This window comes from Podarcis cretensis (assembly GCF_951804945.1).
Source record: "Podarcis cretensis genome assembly, chromosome: 12".
Lineage (NCBI taxonomy): Eukaryota > Metazoa > Chordata > Lepidosauria > Squamata > Lacertidae > Podarcis > Podarcis cretensis.
In genome coordinates this window covers 62,096,533-62,116,240 of record NC_137181.1, presented here as the reverse complement: position 1 = coordinate 62,116,240, position 19,708 = coordinate 62,096,533, and the positions used below count along the sequence as shown (strand labels likewise).

Below are 19,708 nucleotides of genomic sequence, written 5' to 3'. Positions count from 1 at the left end.
GACCAGGATATATATGCTGTTTTTCTTTTTTTTTCCAGCTCGTGAATGCTAATTTGTTATTCCTCCTCAGTTTAGGATAAAAAACAATGCAGAGTAGTGTGTGCAATTTAGCATTCAAAAGAAAGGTTGATTCTAATTGTGGCAGAGGAAATAATTAAAATAAAAAACAAAAAAATTAAAAAAATCTGTTGCATGCAAGCGAAGATTCCCCTTCTTCCCAGGTGCACACTCCAGGTGCCCAGCAGGGAAAGAGACAAATCTCTCCCCACCAACCACTGTCTTCCTTCCTTACTGCAACTATTTTTTTACACACACCTAAAAATTCAAGAACTGTGGCATCACAATTGTACCGTAGCCCTATCAGTGGTTACCAGGTTTTAGAAATCTATAAATGTAGAAGAAGAAGAAGAGTTTGGATTTGATATCCCGCTTTATCACTACCCGAAGGAGTCTCAAAGCGGCTCACATTCTCCTTTCCCTTCCTCCCCCACAACAAACACTCTGTGAGGTGAGTGGGGCTGAGAGACTTCAGAGAAGTGTGACTGGCCCAAGGTCACCCAGCAGCTGCAGGTGGAGGAGCGGGGAAGCGAACCCGGTTCCCCAGATTACGAGTCCACTGCTCTTAACCACTACACTCTCAGGTAACCACCCCTCCACCATTCCTCTAAGCTAGGTGTTGAGGATGTTTATAAGAGGATTGTCCCATTTTATCTCACAGAAAACCTGCAATGTAGACTAGGCTGAGACACAGACAGTAGCCCAAGTTTGCCCATTGAGCCCCACAGCCCAGAAGATATTTGCCTGTCAGTTTTTTTGGTTCCAAGTGTGACACTGTATTCACCAGACCACACAGAAGCCCCAAAGCCTCGGAGCAAGTTAATGCTCGGACCAGCTGGTAACACACAAGCTGCCAGGTGTGGACACTTTTGGCCCAGCCATGGAATCTCTGTGCAGGGGTTCTTTTTGTGTTTGCATGGGGGAGGCAGGGGGGAGGGAACGACAATGCAAGCAGCAAGCTTCTATGCACCTAGCTGATGCAGAGGGGTTGTGAAGAGGCTCCATCTGAACGTTCCCCGTTGAAACCTGCAGCTCTGTAACTGGATATGTGGTGGAGGAAAGGTCTGCTACCAGTCATACCCAACTCCTGAGTGCAAAATGAAGTAGAAAAAATGGTCGCCTGCATAGGCATCAGTTTGTTGCAATCTTTGGTTCTCAAATGCTGCCTCTACTCACGCTGATGCCCATAAGGCACGTCCGCCATGCTACGGTCTTTAACTGTTGCCTAAAAGACTCAAGGCAAATAAAAAAAGAAACTGATATGGGCATCAGTGTGAATCTGCCTTATCTAATTCACCCTCCATTTGGTCTGCCTTACAAAAAAAGAAAAATTAAAATGTGGTTTTCACAAGGATCACGACCTCAAAAATTAATAAAAGAACAGCTTTTTGGATTAGAAAGGTATCTTTGTTGATTGAGAAAGTTGCCATAAAACAAGTTTACATCACTTACTTTCCTTCTTGCTGAAGAACTCTTTATAAAAATCCAAAGCCACAAAAAAGAGGAAAGTAATAAATCGGTTATAATAATTAAAAGCTCCCATCAGGATATGAAAATGGGAAAAGGAAACCAGGTGTATCTTTTCAGGTGAGTCATTAATCCACCAAATGATCGGCATGTTGTGGATTTGCTGTTGCTCATTTCTCTCTGTTTACAACCATTGACAAGTCCTGGCTCCCAAACTGGTTGAACATGGCAGACCGTGCCACTTTCCTTAGTGGGAGGCAGACTGGTGGCAGGAGGCGCAAATAGGTACAAAGGGACAGAAGGGGCTCAGCGTTAGTTACTGCTGTCACAAATGCACTAGTGGCTTCGTAAAACTGGGGGGCACAGTGATATTCCTCAGTGGGATCTCTGGGTAAATGGAAATGTGTGGAAGAAATGTTGCAGAGCCCTCAAGCATCTTCTGGCTGCCCTCAGCTTTCCCATCCAGACCAGCAAAGTGATTCAGAAGGCAGACAGATACAGTGGTGCCCCGCAAGACGAAAAACTCGCTAGACGAAAGAGTTTTCCGTTTTTTGAGGTGCTTCGCAAGACGAATTTCCCTATGGGCTTGCTTCGCAAGACGAAAACGTCTAGCAGCTTTGTTTCCTTTTTTGTAAAACCGTTAAAACCAAGGGTGCATTGCTTGAAGAGGTGCAGTTGCGACTTGACTTCGAGGAGCAACTCATAGCACGCGGTTTGGTAGCCTTTTTTCAGGTTTTTGAGGACTTTGGTGATTTTTGAAGCTTTTCCAAACTTCTTTTGCATCCATTTGGTAAGTTAAACTTTTAAAACTTTTTTGTGGTTTTTGGATTCTGGGTTGGGGTGTTTGGAATTCAAGGGCTTGGTGTTGGGGGGGTGGTTTTGCAAGAATCTGGGAGCTTGTGTGGGTTTTTGTTTGAATCTTTTTGATTTTTTGTGACCATTGGGCCATGTTGTTGTTGTTTTTTTAAAAAAAATTCTGGGTTTGAATTTCTGTGTGGTGGGTGGCTGGGGGAACAGTTGGGGAGGGGTTTGCAAGAATCTGGGAGCTTGTGGGGTTTGTTTGTGTTTTTTTTTTTGAATTTTTATGATTTTCTGTGACCATTGGGCCATGTTTTTTTTAAAAAAAAAAAATTCTGGGTTTGAATTTCTGTGTCGTGGGTGGCTGGGGGAACAGTTGGGGAGGGGTTTGCAAGAATCTGGGAGCTTGTGGGGTTTTTTTTTGAATTTTTATGATTTTCTGTGACCATTGGGCCATGTTGTTTTTTTTAAAAAAAAAAATTCTGGGTTTGAATTTCTGTGTGGTGGGTGGCTGGGGGAACAGTTGGGGAGGGGTTTGCAAGAATCTGGGAGCTTGTGGGGTTTTTATATTTTTTTTGATTTTCTGTGACCATTGGGCCATGTTGTTGTTTTTTTTAAAAAAATTCTGTGTTTGAATTTCTGTGTGGTGGGTGGCTGGGGGAACAGTTGGGGAGTGGTTTGCAACAGTTGGGGAGGGGCTGGGGGAACAGTTGGGGAGGGGTTTACAACAGTTGGGGAGGGGTTTACAACAGTTGGGGAGGGGTTTGCAATTTCTGTGTGGTGGGTGGGTGGCTGGGGGAACAGTTGAGGTTTTTGAAGACTTTGGTGATTTTTGAAGCTTTTCCAAAACTTCTTTTGCATCCATTTGGTAAGTTAAACTTTTAAAACTTTTTTTTGGGGGGTTGTATTTTGGGTTGGGGTGTTTGGAATTCAAGGACTTGGTTCTGGGTTTGAATTTCTGTATGGTGGGTGGCTGGGTGCTTTTGAATTTTTTGGATGTGAAGCACTGATTTATTTTTTTTTTGTGAGTTTACGAAGGTAGGAGCTGTGCTGCCATGGGACCCAAGAAGACTGCTGCTGCAGAGGCCGGCGAGAGGAAGAAGGAGAAGGTGACGCTGGAAATGAAGGAGGAGATCATCCGGAAGCACGACGGTGGAATGCGTGTGACAGACCTCGCCAGGGAGTATGGGAGAAATCCATCGACCATCGGGACCATCCTGAAGATGAGGGAGAAGATCCTTGCGACTGATGCAGCCAAGGGAGTCACCAGGATCGTGAAGAACCGCCCAGCTGTTCTGGAGGAGGTGGAGAAGTTGCTGCTCATCTGGTTAGAAGAGAAGCAGCGTGCAGGGGACACAGTGACTGAGGCCGTCATTTGTGAGAAGGCCAAGGCCTTGCACGCAGACCTCGTCCGGGAACAGCCAGGAACCTCAGGTGAGCCAGAAGTCTTCAAGGCAAGCAGAGGTTGGTTTGACCGGTTCAAGCCAAGATCTGGAATCCACAGCGTGGTCAGGCATGGAGAGGCTGCCAGTTCTGATGTTCCTGCGGCTGAAGACTTTGCAGCGGAGTTCCTGGAGGTTGTGAAGACGGAGGGCTACGTTCCACAGCAGGTCTTCAACTGCGACGAGACCGGGCTGTTTTGGAAGAGGATGCCCAAAAGGACTTTCATCACTCAGGAGGAGTCCAAGTTGCCTGGCCACAAGCCCATGAAGGACCGTCTGACCCTGCTCTTCTGTGCCAACGCAAGCGGCGACCTGAAGATCAAGCCTCTGCTGGTGTATCACTCGGAGAACCCACGGGCCTTCAAGAAACAAAAGGTTGACAAGGAGCAGCTGAGTGTCATGTGGCGATCCAACAGTAAGGCTTGGGTCACACATGTGCTGTTTGTGGACTGGGTCAATCTTGCTTTCGGCCCTGCTGTCAAACAGTACCTGCTGGACAATGACCTGCCGCTGAAGGCTTTGCTTCCGATGGACAATGCTCCTGCTCATCCTAAAGGCCTTGAGTTGGACTTGTTGGAGGAGTTCAGCTTCATCAACATCATGTTCCTGCCGCCTAACACCACGCCACTGCTCCAGCCGATGGATCAGCAGGTCATTGCCAATTTCAAAAAACTCTACACCAAGGAGCTTTTCAGGCGATGCTTTGAGGTGACTGATTGCACCACCATCAACCTGCGGGAATTCTGGAAGGACCACTTCGACATCGTCACCTGCTTGAAGATGATCACCACGGCCTGGAACGGGATCAGCCAGAGAAATTTGAATTGCGCTTGGCACAGCCTGTGGCCGGACTGTGTGGCACCAAGTGACTCTGATGCACCAGAGTCAACAGTGGTGCAGGACATTGTTTCCTTGGGGAGGACCATGGGCCTTGAGGTCACAGAGGAGGACATCAGCGAGCTGGTGGAGGAGCACGACCACGAGCTGACCACCCAGGACCTGGTCGAACTGCAGGCAGAGGCTGCGCAGGAGCAGGCCTCGCTGGAAGAGGAGGAAGCAACTGAAGAACGGCTGTCCTCCAAAGAACTGAGGGACATTTGCCTGAAGTGGAAAGATGTGCAGGCTTTTGCACAGCGGCACCACCCTGACAAGGACCTGGCACATGAGGTTGTGAACACTTTTGATACGAGGGTCATGTCGCCTTTCAGGGAGGTGCTGAAAAGGCGGATGAAGCAGCAGACCATGGACAGGTTCTTCAGCAAGAAGCAAAGAGTGGAAGAGGAACCTTCTTCGAGTTGTCCCCCAGAGTCTTAGAAAATGTACTGTACACTTTGTTGATTATTAAATGTTTTTCTGTCATGTTTAGAAACTTAATTTATCGTTCCTTCAATTTTTGAAATGCTCTTTACAGTATGTGTGACTTTAAAGAGCAGTTAATAAACTCTTTTTGTACCAAATTTGGCTTTGTTTGGACTTTTACAGTACACTTTGTTGATTTTTAAATGTTTTTCTGTCATGTTCAGAAACTTAATTTATTGTCCCTTCAATTTTTGAAATGCTCTTTACAGTATGTGTGACTTTAAAGACCAGTTAATAAACTCTTTTTGTACCAAATTTGGCTTTGTTTGGACTTTTTTTGACCATAGGAACGCATTAATTGAATTTCAATGCATTCCTATGGGATTTCGTGCTTCGCAAGACGAAAAATTCGCTAGACGAAAAAACTCGCAGAACGAATTAATTTCGTCTTGCGAGGCACCACTGTAGATTCAAAGACATGTATGGTACGATAAAAGGTTTCTAAATGAAATTCTCTCCTATTTGCAAAGCTTTTGTAATAAATATAAACAATTCCACTCCCTTCTGTACACAAGAAAAATAAAGTGAGGATTCAGCTAAAAGAGAATAGTAGTCTTTAGTATGTTGAGCTACAGTTATTTTTGATTTCCCCATCATTCTTTCTCAGACGTAGTTGATATAGAAATGTTTCAAAGCTGTGCATACCAAAATTGTGAGCAGATGAATTACATGGAACCACAGCCGTCATAAGCAAAAAACTTTTCACAAGAAATAATTCATTTTTTTAAAAATACATAATAAGCAAGAGGCCATACAATCATATATCTTCATTAGGTTGTACTATACAACTTTCCGTAAGGCTTTGTCAGTGTAGAATCTCCTCAATAAGCATTGGGAATTCTTTTTTAAAAATCACCTGTCACTCAAGAGAATCATTGACTAATCCTGTCTACTGCAAAGGAGGGCCCTTTCCCAAGGTCAGTCAAAGGTGGTTGTTATTGAAGGATGTGGTGATTGCACATTAAAGAAACTTAAACCAGATTCTTGCCTGTTTAACTGCCAAAGGAATCCAAGGATGCTTTTAAGCATATAAAGAGCTATAGTCACGCTGCAAAGAACTCCTCCACATAGAACTGTCATTTCCAGTGTTATTGGGGAAAGTTCTGTTGGTTAAACCAGTTTATAATTCACTAAGCAGAACTCCACTGGTGGAAACTGCATTGTAAGAAACCTCAAGCCACATGCCGGAGCTGAGACAGCACTTTCACTCAACCATAGTTTTCCATCACTTAAAGGTGTATGACTTGGCCCCAGCTTTCTCCATTTTAGAGAGGTGTAAATTTCAGCTGATCTATTTGACCCATGTCCCTGAAGAACTGACTTTTGCCTTAGCTGCCTTCCAATTGGCTGAACAGAGATAATGAGAAAGACCTTTAAAGAAAAGGCATGCTCTAGGACTGTGCAATTCTGCAGCTCTTTCTGCACACAGGACTATTTGATCTCTTAATTTCTGCCTCTCATCTTGGGAGAAAACTGCTTCACAGATATCCTTCAGAACAGTATTCCATTGGGAAATTGTAAAGGAGAAGAGAAGAATTCAGCAGTATGTTGTGTTTTACATGAAATCTCCAAGATCAGTACTTCTGCAGCTGCCTATATATAAGAAACAGAAGCAAAAAAGTCTAAAATCTGGTTCTAATCCCCTACTGCAATGCTTATGTCTACATACGTATAGCATCAATATGTCACAGGTGGAACAGATGTGGCACGAGGACTTCAGGTCAGCAGAGTCAAATGGAAAGGTCTTTCTTCAGATCTCAGCAAGAAATTAACTAAGGATTCCTGTGCCTTATGATACTCCTCTCTGACAACTACAAGGATGATAATATGAGGAGTTTTTAAACATTATTGTTACGTACTTTTACACAATCATCATTATGTGCCCTTAGCAGACAGAGATTTGAAGGTGCTGGCACAGATGGCAGGCAACTGAAACAGGCAAATGTGGTTTTCTCTCAGGTGCTTCCTATGCTCCAGGTTTCTTGCTCTCTGCAGGCAGATCTACACTACAAATGTGTACCAGCTTTAATCTTTTTCAACAATCATGTTCTCTCTACCCTTCCCCGAAGAATCCAGAAAACTGTACTTTAGTGAGGAAGCTAAAATTATCTGCTAGGGCTAAACTTAAAATTGTGGGAGCCATTGCAGCACGGTTCTGTCCTGCATCAGGCAGTAATACTGGAACCCACCCCATAAGATACCAGAATCAGCCCTCCCAGGAACTGGAGCCATTGGGGGAGGGAAGGAACTGCGATATCGATTCCTCAAGCATTTGATATGACTGAGCCATGGTGCAGCAGCTCCCATACAAGGTAGCATCAGATGGGACACTGAGAAATTCCTAGCCTTCCCCACAGTTCCCTGAATTCTCTGGGAGAGGAGGTGACTGTTAAACCATTTTAAATCTATAGTGTAGATTCACCAAAGTGGAAACGTTAAACCATGCATTAAAATAACAATCATTGACACTGTATGTGAGTACAACATCCTTTCTAGGAAATTATCTATGCAAGAATGCTAGAGAAGAACGGTCTCAGGCTTTAGGATTGCTTTGCTGTTCTCAGGAGAGAAGTATTTACATTCTAAAGGGCTTCTAAAAAAAATATAGAAAAGTGGTCCCTGTTTCCACAGGTATTTCTGAACACCTCCAGCCACAGACAAAGAAGACAGGTGGTGACTGACAAGTGTGAACCTCTTAAATTATGCTCTTAGTTTAGATGGATACAAGAAGGGCAAATTCACAGTAAACCAATATTAAAAAGGCCTTTTCTGAAATGCTGTGGCAGCTCCAGTCCTAATGGTTGCTCCTCCGGTTGTGCTGATCTTTTTTAAAAACTAGATTTGTTCAAGAGTCTGCAAGAGAGCTCTTTTCTTCTTGCTGTAAAAGTCTTCCCTCCCCCTTTCCCCAAGCCATCGGCTTTTCTTTCTGCTTCCAGTTTCAGATCAGCCACTCCTTTTTGCTCTCGTCAATGGTCTCAGTAAAATTGGGGTCGTTGCTCATAATGGCTGCATCAGCGCTCTCTGCAGATTCTGCCCCCTTGGCTTCGTTGGTGTGGTAAGTTCCCTTGTGGCGGAACATGTAGCGAATGAGGAAGACCAGGGTGCAGAGGATGGTGAAGATCACAACGGCAATGACACCTAACAGAGAGAGAAAGGCGGAAGGTTTCAGATTCAAAAACAAATGAGCAAACAGTTTAGTTTTCATATACTGTCTGATATGACATGGGTACAATATTGTCTCTGCAACCTCTCTCATGGTAACAGAGAAGGCCTCCCCTCTTATTGCTCCATTCTTCACGCATGTCCATTAACTGGCAAATAGTTCAGTGGGGCTTGTGCGGCTGACACTACAGAGCGCTGCACTTCACGCCACAGGGCCTAATTGGGAGAGCCGCTTCATGACACCCTTAATTCTAACTATAGTGTGGCATAGGCATTGGGGATGTATCCTGAATCAACCAGCTCAATTGCTGGCTGATTACTCCATCACAGTTGATCCTGGGTTAAGCATCCCCCCAAGATGCAAATCAAATAGGGCAAACCTGCCAGGTTGTCATTTGGGGAGATCTATGGCCCATTAACCACCATCTGGGCCGTTGGACAGAAACCTTCCCCCGCAATGCCTTCACTGGGGTACCCTGAAATTTGAACCTGGATAGCTCACTTTTGCCATCTAGTGTCATATCTGTATGTTGCGCTTTAAACACATTTAAAACATTTTATTTGCAGCTGTATAGCTGAGTCCCCAATGCCTGTTTCTGCCAAACGTTTTGAGAGTTGCTATGAGGAAGGCAAAACCCCCAGACAGGCCCAACTTGTCTGCGGGCAAATTCCTCCCTGGCCCCAAACGCAGCGGCAGATTGGTTCCACAGCAAGGCCCACTTCCCTTCGGACAGAGCAGCAACCTACAGGGCTGGTGGGTGGGATGCCCAGCACAGCCAGTTTACATGCTGAATGTAGCAGGATATGCCATCAGAATTCAAACTACCTATCATGTACTGCTTCATAATTAAATGTCTTTATTTCCACTTCTTATTATGCACTCTGTCCTAACAGTTCTGGGAAACTAAGCACAAATATAGTTGAAAATCCTTTTCTCTTTGCTAGCTTAGCCTTGGAAATTATATGTGTGTTTTAAATTAGGTATTTAAAAAGATACTTGCAAACATCGTATCTTATCAGCATAGAAATCAACATTCCCTTCTGAAAGGCAGAACATGTACTTACTTACCTCCAATAATAGCTGAATTCCTGTTAACACCACCTCCAATCACTTGACCATTGTAAGGAAGATCAGCACCTGGTGCACAAGAAAAAGCACGAGTTATTATTTACACCATGTCCTTTAGATATTTAGCCCCTCACTTTAAAATACCCGTGCTTTTCCTCTTCTTTTTAAGCCAATTTACAGGTGAAACTCAGAAAATTAGAATATTGTGGAAAAGTTCATTTATTTCAGTAATTCAACTTAAAAGGTGAAACTAATATATGAGATAGACTCATGACATTCAAAGCAAGATATGTCAAGCCTTTATTTGTTATAATTGTGATGATTATGGCGTACAGCTGATGAAAACCCCAAATTAACAATCTCAGAAAATTAGAATATTAAATAAAATCAGCAAAACAAGGACTGCAAATAGAGAAATATTGGACCTCTGAGAAGTAGAAGCATGCACATGTACTCAGTACTTGGTTTGGGCCCCTTTTGCATCAATTACTGCCTCAATGCGGCGTGGCATGGATGCTATCAGCCTGTGGCACTGCTGAGGTGTTATGGAAGACCAGGATGCTTCAATAGCAGCCTTTAGCTCTTCTGCATTGCTCGGTCTCATGTCTCTCATCTTTCTCTTGGCAATGCCCCATAGATTCTCTACGGGGTTCAGGTCAGGCGGGTTTGCTGGCCAATCAAGCACAGTAATCCCATGGGCATTGAACCAGGTTTTGGTACTTATGGCAGTATGGGCAGGTGACAAAGTCCTGCTGGAAAATGAAATCAGCATCCCCATAAAGCTTGTCTGCGGAAGGAAGCATGAAGTGCTCCAAAATCTCCTGGTAGGCGGCTGCGTTGACCCTGGACTTCATGAAGCACAGTGGACCAACACCAGCTGATGACATCAGACTGTGGAAACTTCACACTGGACTTCAAGCATCTGGCATTGTGTGCCTCCCCATTCTTCCTCCAGACTCTGGGTCCTTGGTTTCCAAATGAGATGCAAAAGCTGCTCTCATCAGAAAAGAGATTTGGGGAGCCATGTCATGGCTGGAAGTGGGGGGAGATTACTCAGAGTTGTTGAGCTTTTTTTGGGGGGGGGAGTTCGTGCCACGCTTAATTACGATTGATGCCTGCTGCTGCAGCGGACGGGGGCGGTGGGTGGTGACATTCCTTGACCAATTGATTTAATGCCGCAATCGACAAGGATCATCTGCGATTGACCGCGATTACCCCGGGGATCTCACTGTCCATTGTGGTCGATGGTTGAACATGTCTGATCTACATGAAACTGCTGGGTGGGGTTATCTGGAGGTTTGGAGTATGTTGTCAGCAGTATGCTGATGACACTCAGCTCTGTTTCTCCTTTGCATCTGCAGGTGAGGTAGTGGAAGTGCTGGACCGTTGTCTTGCCTCGGTAATGGACTGGATGAGAGCCAACAAAGTGAAGCTCAATCCATATCAGACTGAGGCACTGTTAGTGGGTGGTTCCCTAGATCAGATGGGTGGGAGGTCGCCTGCTTGATGGGGTTACACTTCCTCTGAAGGAAGTGGTTCGTAGCTTGGGGGTCCTCCTGGATCCTTTGCTGTCACTTGAGGCTCAGGTGGCCTCAGTGGCCCAGAGTGCCTTCTATCAGCTTCAGCTGGTGGCCCAGCTATGTCCCTATCTGGACACAGATAGCCTAAGTACTGCTGTCTGTGCTCTGGTAACTTCAAGGCTAGATTACTGCAATGCATTATATGTAGGGCTGCCTCTGAAGATGGTTCAGAAACTTCAGCTGGTGGAGAATTCAGCAGCCAGGTTGCTCACTACAACCAGACGGTTTGAGCATCTTACACTGATCCTGGTCCAACTGCACTGGCTGCCAAACAGTTTCCAGGCCCAATTCAAAATACTGGTTTTGACCTATAAAGCCTTAAATGGTTCAGGACCACAATACCTGATGGACTGTCTCTATCCATATGAACCTAACTGGACCTTGAAATCATCTATGGAGGCCCTTCTTTGTGTGCCTCCTCCTCGAGAGTTCCGGAGGGTGGCAACATGGGAAGGGGCCTTCTCTGCAGTGGCTCCTCGTCTGTGGAATGCTCTCCCCAGGGAAGTTCACCTGGCACCTTCATTATACACCTTTAGGCGCCAGGCAAAAATGTTCCCTTTTAACCAGGCCTTTGGTTGAACTTATTGACACCCAACACCCTTTCAGAATGTGGTTCTTTTTTTGGGGGGGGGGGGTTATTGGGTTATTGCTTTTGGTTTGATTTCATATGTTGTGGTCATGTTGTGAACCACCCTGAGACCTCCGGGTATAGGGCAGTGTATAAGTTGAATAAAAATATAAAATTAAAAAGGCTGAAAATTAAAGGTTTTATTGAGGAACACTGAGGAACTAACTAATGCTTGGTTAAGAGCCTTGTCTATGAACTAAGAAATCCCTGATTAAAATCTCAGCTCAACAAATAGCTCCCTGGGTGGGGTCTTAGGTCAGCCATTATATTAACGCCACCACTTCCCTAAATAATAAAATAATACCTAAATAATACTCCCAGGACTACTCAGGACAGAGTTCATTTATTCATTCATTTACAAATGTATAATCTGCACTTCCATAAAAAAAAAAATACAGCAAGGCAGAATGCAACATATAAAAATAAATCAACAAAGATATCAATAAAAGCACAAATAAATTTTTATTGTGCTAAGGAAACAATGTTTTAAAGGCCTGTTTAAACAGGCATTTGTTACAAATGAGACTCTGGGCAAATGTTTCCCTATTATTGGATTAAAATGCAGCAGAGCTATCGGGAACCAGAAAAAAGTTACCTCAAGTACCATATCTGGCTTGGAGGCCATTAGTCTGACCTGGACGACATTCCATAGGAACATGTCTCACTGCACATTTTACAGTGACACAAACAGGATTCACCTTATGGAAATAACAGCAGGATAAAAATGACCATGAGAATCTGATCTAGTCTTCTGGAAATTAGAATCCTAACCAAAGGAATAGAGCAAAATCACAAAAATTGGAGATAAACTATAGCCATCTGTTTCTTCAGAGCCATCTGTTCAAAGTGAAACTTTAAAACAGAGCACACCTTTTTGAGTCAACCTCCATCTTTCTGTCAGCACTTCCTCCTTGTTTCTTTTCTCTGACATTCCACAGATGTCAAAACTCTGCTTGACCAATCCCTAGCTTGATGCAGCTCACAAAACATGGCAATCTGCTAAGCTCCTCATCAAAACTTGTTCTGTTGCAGAAAACGTCAGTGTTTCTGGGATTATATTTGCAGCCTTGCTCCATACAGGGGGTTGGGGGAAGAGGGAAACAAATGATACCTATTCTGCCTGTTCTTTGCTCTGTTATCAGACTTGCCTTCTAGACATGCATACTGCACACTGGCAGCCACCTTCTTAACTGCCAACAGCTTCCTGGCTAATTGCTTTGCTGTCCCTGCCCAGCCCAGCTCCTGATCTCCCTAGCTCAGGATACTTGCAACAGGCAGGAAAAATATGAACCCAGTTCTCCTACTATGCCAAACTGGGTCTCCTTTTTATCTATGGTATGCCAATTTCCACAATTATTTTCCATACATGCTTCAACTCCTGTTCAGATTGCATTTTACCATGTCTTTATAGAGGAATCCTAGAAGGAGCTTTGTGGGGAGGATGGAGTGCTGGGTCCTCTGTCACATCTGAGGTCCTGCTGCCTCAGAGGCTATGCCCCTTTTCCATAGGCAGAGAGGGGCCTGTGTGCCATCCTAATCTCACCCCCCGGCACCACACCAGGTGCTATGATTGAACCCTCAGTTTCACTAATTTTTGAAATTTGCAGGTCATGTAAGTCCCCATCTGGACACACACATCACTATGTAAACTCAAAATCCATACACACCAGCTGTGTTTTGCTCTCATGCACCCCACATGTCAGCAACTCCCAATGGTGGTGGCCTGACACCGTCTCCTCAGAGCCTGGCTCTTGTGACCACCAGTAGCACCAACCAGCCAAGAAGGTAGCGGACTCGGGGCAAACTGTTGGCCATGAACAAACCATCACCCTCAGACAAAGCAAAGTGCAAACTGATTTAAGTCAGGATCTTGTAGTTCTGAAGTGAGTGCTCCAGGCAGTCTTGGGTCTTAAAGCCAGTATGACATCAAGTAACATATTTTTTAAAGTTTAGGTTCTGAACTGAGGTTATTTTATTTTTATTTTTGAGAGCTAAGTGCTTGTCAGTCCTCCCAGTGGCTGAACATTAACTGGCCAACCCTCTGGAATACAGGAACAGATTTACTTCTTGCAGAGCAACTGGGTGGAATATTGGCTGTCTGTTTCCCTTTTCATCTCTGGAAGTGAATGGACCATAACTTTACTTTCCTGAAACATGACAAATAAATGGGGGCAGGGGATATCAGTAAGGGGCCCTGGTCAGCCACAGCTTCTGCCCTGGAAGTCACAATGCAGTAGATGTTCGTGCATAGCCAACAATGTCGTACATCAAATTTTCAAAGTGATATAGAGGCACATTGTTCATATAGCACACCCCCTTTCCCCTTCTGGTATTGTATTTCACAACCTTGCTGCTTGCCTAGCTTGACCACAGAGAAGGATGGCTGATATACTGGTTATGCTTGGTTAAGTTATTGCCTCCAATAGAGTTTTATGAGCAGAGCTTACAATTCACCTGTTAAGGAAAGAAGAGCAAGCCCTCTTCACAATTAATGCAGAATATGAAATATGGCAGTGCTCTCCAAGGAACTGTAAAGCTGAATACTCACCAAACTCGAACACAAAGATATACAGTCACCAGTAATGGGCCCAAAGGATTGCCTGCTTTGGTGGCAGGAAAATGCTTTTATGGGAAAGTTGTGCACATTAATCAGTTTCCAATGACAGGCCTTCTAGATGAGTGCTTCATGTAAGATATATGAAAGTGGGCATCAGCTTCCTTCTCTCACTGATCACAGCTGCAGTTTACACACATGGCCTCTTCATGAAGGAGTGAGCTGTGCAGAAAGGCAGTCCATGGAGGGCCATTGCACACACAGTGCAGGGCAAATCCAGGTTGCCCATCAAGTGTATGTCAGCAGGGAGTAAGTTGCACCCAATGCTGTATACCTGATAGCTGTACTTCTAGGGTGCACATTTGGTGTGGGGAGCTGGATCACCTTCCATGGGCCATTTTGACAAATGGACAGGGAAGTCATATGATATAGGGTGATCACAGTCCCCTTGTTTCTTTCTAACTCCAGCTTTAATAATAAAAACAAACTAGGACTGCAAAGGAAGATTCTTTTGCAAGGCATGGTTGCAAAAGATAAATTTTGTGCTGCTTTCAGCAGGGATTAGCTGCATACAGGAGTTTCTCTTGCAATCTCTCCCAAGTGCAGTCAATCCCAGCAGGGCTTGCAGTCAAGGCTGAAAGCAAGTCCCGCTTTGGGAGGGTTCAGCTGCACTGCAGATTCTCAAATGGAACAAATCCTAGTCGGACTTGTACTTGGTGCCAGATTTAAAGCTGCCAAATACAAGCCTTTAGAATTTAATGTAGGTGGGACTGGGGAAAAGTGTGCTAACCCCCCCCCCAAAGCACAAATGGTAGCAAAGAGAAGAGGTCCTGCTGCTTATGCAGTATGTAGTACAGTGGTACCTCTTCAGGTTACATACACTTCAGGTTACAGACTCCGCTAACCTAGCAATAGTACCTTGGGTTAAGAACTTTGCTTCAGGATGAGAACAGAAATCATGCTCCGGCGGCGCAGCGGTAGCGGGAGGCCCCATTAGCTAAAGTGGTGCTTCAGGTTAAGAACAGTTTCAGGTTAAGAACAGACCTCCAGAACGAATTAAGTTCTTAACCCGAGGTACCACTGTACAGGCACCCCCAACCTGCAGCCCTCCAGATGTTTTGGCCTACAACTCCCATGATCCCTAGCTAACAGGACCAGTGGTCAGGGATGATGGGAATTGTAGTCCAAAACATCTGGAGGGCCGCAGGCTGGGATGCCTGATGTAGTATGAAACATTTCAAAAATATAACTATGCCAATGTCAATTCCAAGGCAAAAGCATCTCATTGTCCCCCAATTGTGGGCTATTTCTAGAAGACAGTGACTTATGCCAACCCTGCAGTATATAGGATTTTTTGATTGATTACGTTTATATCCTGCCCTTCCTGGTTCTAAGTGATTTACAACCCCATAACTATAAAACTCCTATTGCAGAAACTGAGAAAGAAGCTCACAACAATCCTGCAGTGTTATTCCTTGCTTTTACACCCAGGTTGTGGCATGCAGCCACCGTGCGGTATAGTTCATTGCTGTCCCCTTATTGCAAGGAGGAAGGCTATAGTGAGAGAGAAAGAGTAGTTTGCAGCAGCCCTGCAATGCAGTCTGTTGTTACTATCACAAGCCTCCCGTTGCCCACTCAGGCGTCCTTCCAGGCCAAATCAAGCATTTGATGCTGGAGGAAGTTTTATGTTCCACTGCCTTACGGTGCAGACAGGTTTAAGTAAATTAAATTTTGCACCAGGAGTAAAACCCAAAATAGGGCAGGGTCTTCTGTCTTTAATGCTCATGTTTTTTCAACCCCCCTGGAAGACTCAGGTAGCCCCCGCACACAGGAGAGATACACTGCAATGGTTTGTTGCAAGGTCCCACTTATTAAGAATATTTAATTAAAATAACACAAACAGAAATGGAAATAAAGTATACAGCTGGATGCGGCCATTAACATTTGTATTCCAATGAGGAATCCACTTTCCCACAAGAATGAGTTCTGTTTCGTGTTTCTTTTGAGCAAGTGATGGACACAGTAAGACTTGACCTGTAACAAAGCCATTTTGGGGGACAAATAAAATCCCTGCCAGCAGACCCCCCAAGTGTCCCTATTTTCCAGGGATGTCCCTGATTTAGAGAAGCCATCCTGGTTTTTGATTTGATCTCAGAATGTCCTTCTTTTCCTTAGGATGTCCCTATTTTCATTGGAGAAACATTGGAGGGGATGGAGTTATCCAACCCCCTATACCATCTGAAGGCAGCTCTGTATAGGGAAGGTTTTGTTAATGTTTCATGTTTTTATAAATGTTGGAAGCTGTCCAGAGTGGCTGGTGCAACCCACTAAGATGTGTGGGGTATAAGTAGTAAAATTATCATTATGAAATGGGATGTCCCTATATTCGTCTGAGAAATGTTGGAGGGTATGTGCCAGTGAATTTAGTGGCAGAATACTAACTAATCTCTCTTCAGGCACATATACTTATATATTGCTTGTATTTATTTTAAATATACCCAATTTCCAGAAGACCAAATTAGCTCAATTTCAGAAGGCTTGAAACAGCAGTTAGAGAAAGTGGCTGTTCACCCCCCGCCCCCCGTTATAGCGTGTGTGAGAGAGGGCAAGGGAGACTCAGAGAAGCACCAAGGAAACAGCTATTACCCTGCCTTCTCCACACAGGCAGAATTTCTAGGAACGATCCTTTCCATGGGAGAGCAGCGCCTGCCTTTGCTTCTCCTCATCTTCCTGCTGCTCCATGGCATTAAAATTCTGCTCAGGGCTGCGCAGAGCAGCTTGAAATGCCCGGGTCTCTCAGGGAGAGCTGCTAGAATTTATGGCTTTGGCCAGCAGCTGAGCCTCAACTGTCTGCAGCTTCTGATGAAGTGTCTGGGTGGAGTATATATTGCCATTAAGTTGGGCAGGAGGAGAAAGGGTGTGTTGCATCCAAGAACCAGGCAAGATTGAAGCTCTCTTTCCCTCTCCTTTCCATTAGGGAAGATTTATGGGAAATTCAAGCGCCATCATTAAGTCATTTGGGATCCAAAGAACAGAGCTGCTAAAGCTGCGCCAGATGAAAAGAAATTGGGGCCAACCACTCATTAAATAATTTTAAGTTGATTCAACTCTTGCTTTTAAAGCAATTAATTAAATGGAGCTATTGCAAACTTTTCAGCACTTATGTGCTTATGCTATACTGGATGGCATATGAAGGAGGAATGTAGAAAACTGCCTTATCCCAAAGGAGACCCCTGGGTCCATCCATGTGCTTTGCTGGCTGGCAGCAACACCCAGGAACGATTTCAGGAATTGGCCTGAAGGTTTTCTGTGTGCACAGCACGCACTATTGTGCATTATGCTCATTTTAGTAGGGCAGTTGGTGTTCACAGCTGTTTGTGGCTGTTATCCATCTTGGCTTTAACTTTTATTGAAATTTTATTTTGAGTTTTATAAATTACATAAACTATCCAGAGAGCAAATGAAATACTAGTGAAATAAATAAATAAATAAGATCCATGGATGTGTTCCACCTTAATTCTCTGGTATCTAATTATTTCTACTCAGGGCAGCCAACATTCAGGACAGTTTAGCATAGAACATGGTTGTGGCTGGCATCTGTCTGTCTCTGGAGACAATGGAGGAAAGTGCCGTTGGGCTTATGAAATAACTGGGCCCAAACTGGATGTGCTGCTTGGTTTCTTGCAGCAGAAGACTCATGTGGAGGAAGGGGCAGGGCTGTCATACATGAGGAAAACCATGAGGAGGAAAAGCTAAGAAGCTCCTTCTACCACATGTGTCTTTTGCAGCACATTATTATGGCTGCATTTTTTTAAAAAAAACCCTAAGATGATGATCATGACGACGACGATCTATTCACCCCCTCCAGCAAGTGCCTTTACCTTGTTCTGCAGCAGAACCGCCCCCCTCTCACACACATCAGTTCATAAGGAAATATATGCTTCCTCAGGTATGTACTAAATTAACTGTAACGCCAAGTATTCTGGGGAAGGACCACAGTTCAGTGGCTACAGAATGTCACTGACTCAACTGCCAACATCTCCAGTGAAAATGATCAGGTGGAGGATGTCTGCCTGAGACGTTGGAGGGATACTGCCAGTCAGATTAGGCAACGCTAGGCTAGAAGCGGAGCTATTTATTTTTTATATTTATTTATTTCACTTATATGCCACTTTATCAAAAGATCCCAGAATGGTGTGTAACATTAAAAACACATTATAGATAATCAATGGTGAAAACATAATAAAAAGCATACAGGCAGACAGCCTAGTAATAAAATAAGTCTTCTCTCTAAGCCACTTCACCTGAACATGGTTCGATTTTTGCACTTGAGAAAACAACAAATGCAGCTACTCCTTTGGAAACTGAAACCTCTAATAGTCCGTATGTGCTGGTTGCTTAAACCATGGCTGAAGAGGCTGCAGTGAGGTTGCTATCTATGTGGAAAGCAGAATCAGTTATTTTTGCTCTCTACATATTTAGCAGTCTTTCTTTTTTTATTTCTTGGTGCAGTGTGTCTTTCACTCAAGTTTGTATACTGTATTCCTACACGAAAAAAGCCAGACAAAGAAGTTAAGGATAGGATAAATTTGTTTTTTTAAAAAAGTATAGTTATTTTAAGAACAGCTATGGGAAATTTTGCATTGGTGTGTCTTTGAAATCTCTGTGTTTTCTACTCCATAAACAACAAAAACAATTGTGTGCTTGTATGCGATTTCCTGATGGTTTTGAATTTGATGACAATTAAAATCTACATGTAAAACCAATTATTATTTTAACTCATGATTCCTTTGCCTCCTCTACCTAAACACAGGACGCAGCTGGGGTTCTGAAGGGAAGACAGAGGCTGCTTGGCCCTTCCTACATCTTTGGAAAGGAAGAGGGACTGGCTGAGTCCTGCCGCTCCATCGCCGGCACGAAAAGTCACCAGAGCCACAGGGAAAGGGGGGCAATTACAAAACAATATCATGCTTTGAGATAATCATTTGGAACTGCAGCAGAATATGAACATGGTCACAGAAGCCATATTTATAAGGTCAAAATAGATGTTATCTCTGGAAATGTGAGGCTTCAGCCCTGAGATAACAGGGAATTTGGGGTGGGGATCCAGGGGCGCTTTACCCATAGAGGCTAGTGGCTCAGGGACCAGGGCACCAAGTTCTGGAGGGCGCCAGGGAAGACGCGGAGGCTGGACGCGGGGTCTCCCGGCATCAGCTCACCGCTCTCGCCTGCCGCACCGCGCCAAAGCAGTGTCGCACCCGGAGCCTCCATCTGCCGTGGCCACCGTGGCACAAAGCAGCCAGCTGAGCTGGGAGGTGCTGCGTCGAGCCGCTGCCCGCTTCCTCCTGCCCCACCAGCAGTGCTGTCCTCACTAAAAATCTCTGGGAAATGGGGGGGGGGGCAGGGGGCGGCGGAGGGAGCTATGCACCACAGCACCGGATATGCTTAAGACGGCCCTGTGGGGATCTGAGCTTGCCTGGGGGCAACAACCTCCTCAAAGGGCTTCCTTAGCTGACCTTAAGAAGCCTCCAGGTTTCTTCTGTGCCAATGGTGCCTCTCTGCCCTTGCAGCAGCTCTCTAAGGGAATGCTGG

The 19,708-nt window shown here is 44.6% G+C and overlaps 1 protein-coding gene and 1 long non-coding RNA gene across 2 annotated transcripts in view; one reads left to right on the top strand and one right to left on the bottom strand.

Moving 5' to 3' along the window:
• The first annotated feature begins 4,764 nt into the window (after positions 1-4,764).
• The window catches only part of LOC307199681, a 57,987-nt gene continuing 43,043 nt past the window's right edge, over positions 4,765-19,708 (top strand). Inside the window, exons 1-2 of the long non-coding RNA XR_013832116.1 lie at positions 4,765-5,196; positions 5,350-5,527. This is a non-coding gene — a long non-coding RNA (uncharacterized lncRNA). The remainder of the gene's footprint in view (positions 5,197-5,349; positions 5,528-19,708) is intronic.
• The window catches only part of CNTNAP2 (contactin associated protein 2), a 1,037,318-nt gene continuing 1,023,270 nt past the window's right edge, over positions 5,661-19,708 (bottom strand). The window contains exons 23-24 of the mRNA XM_079947520.1: positions 9,355-9,423; positions 5,661-8,261 (exon numbers count right to left, since the gene is read on the bottom strand). Coding sequence (XP_079803646.1) covers positions 8,062-8,261; positions 9,355-9,423 — 269 coding nt within the window. The 3' untranslated portion in view covers positions 5,661-8,061. The remainder of the gene's footprint in view (positions 8,262-9,354; positions 9,424-19,708) is intronic.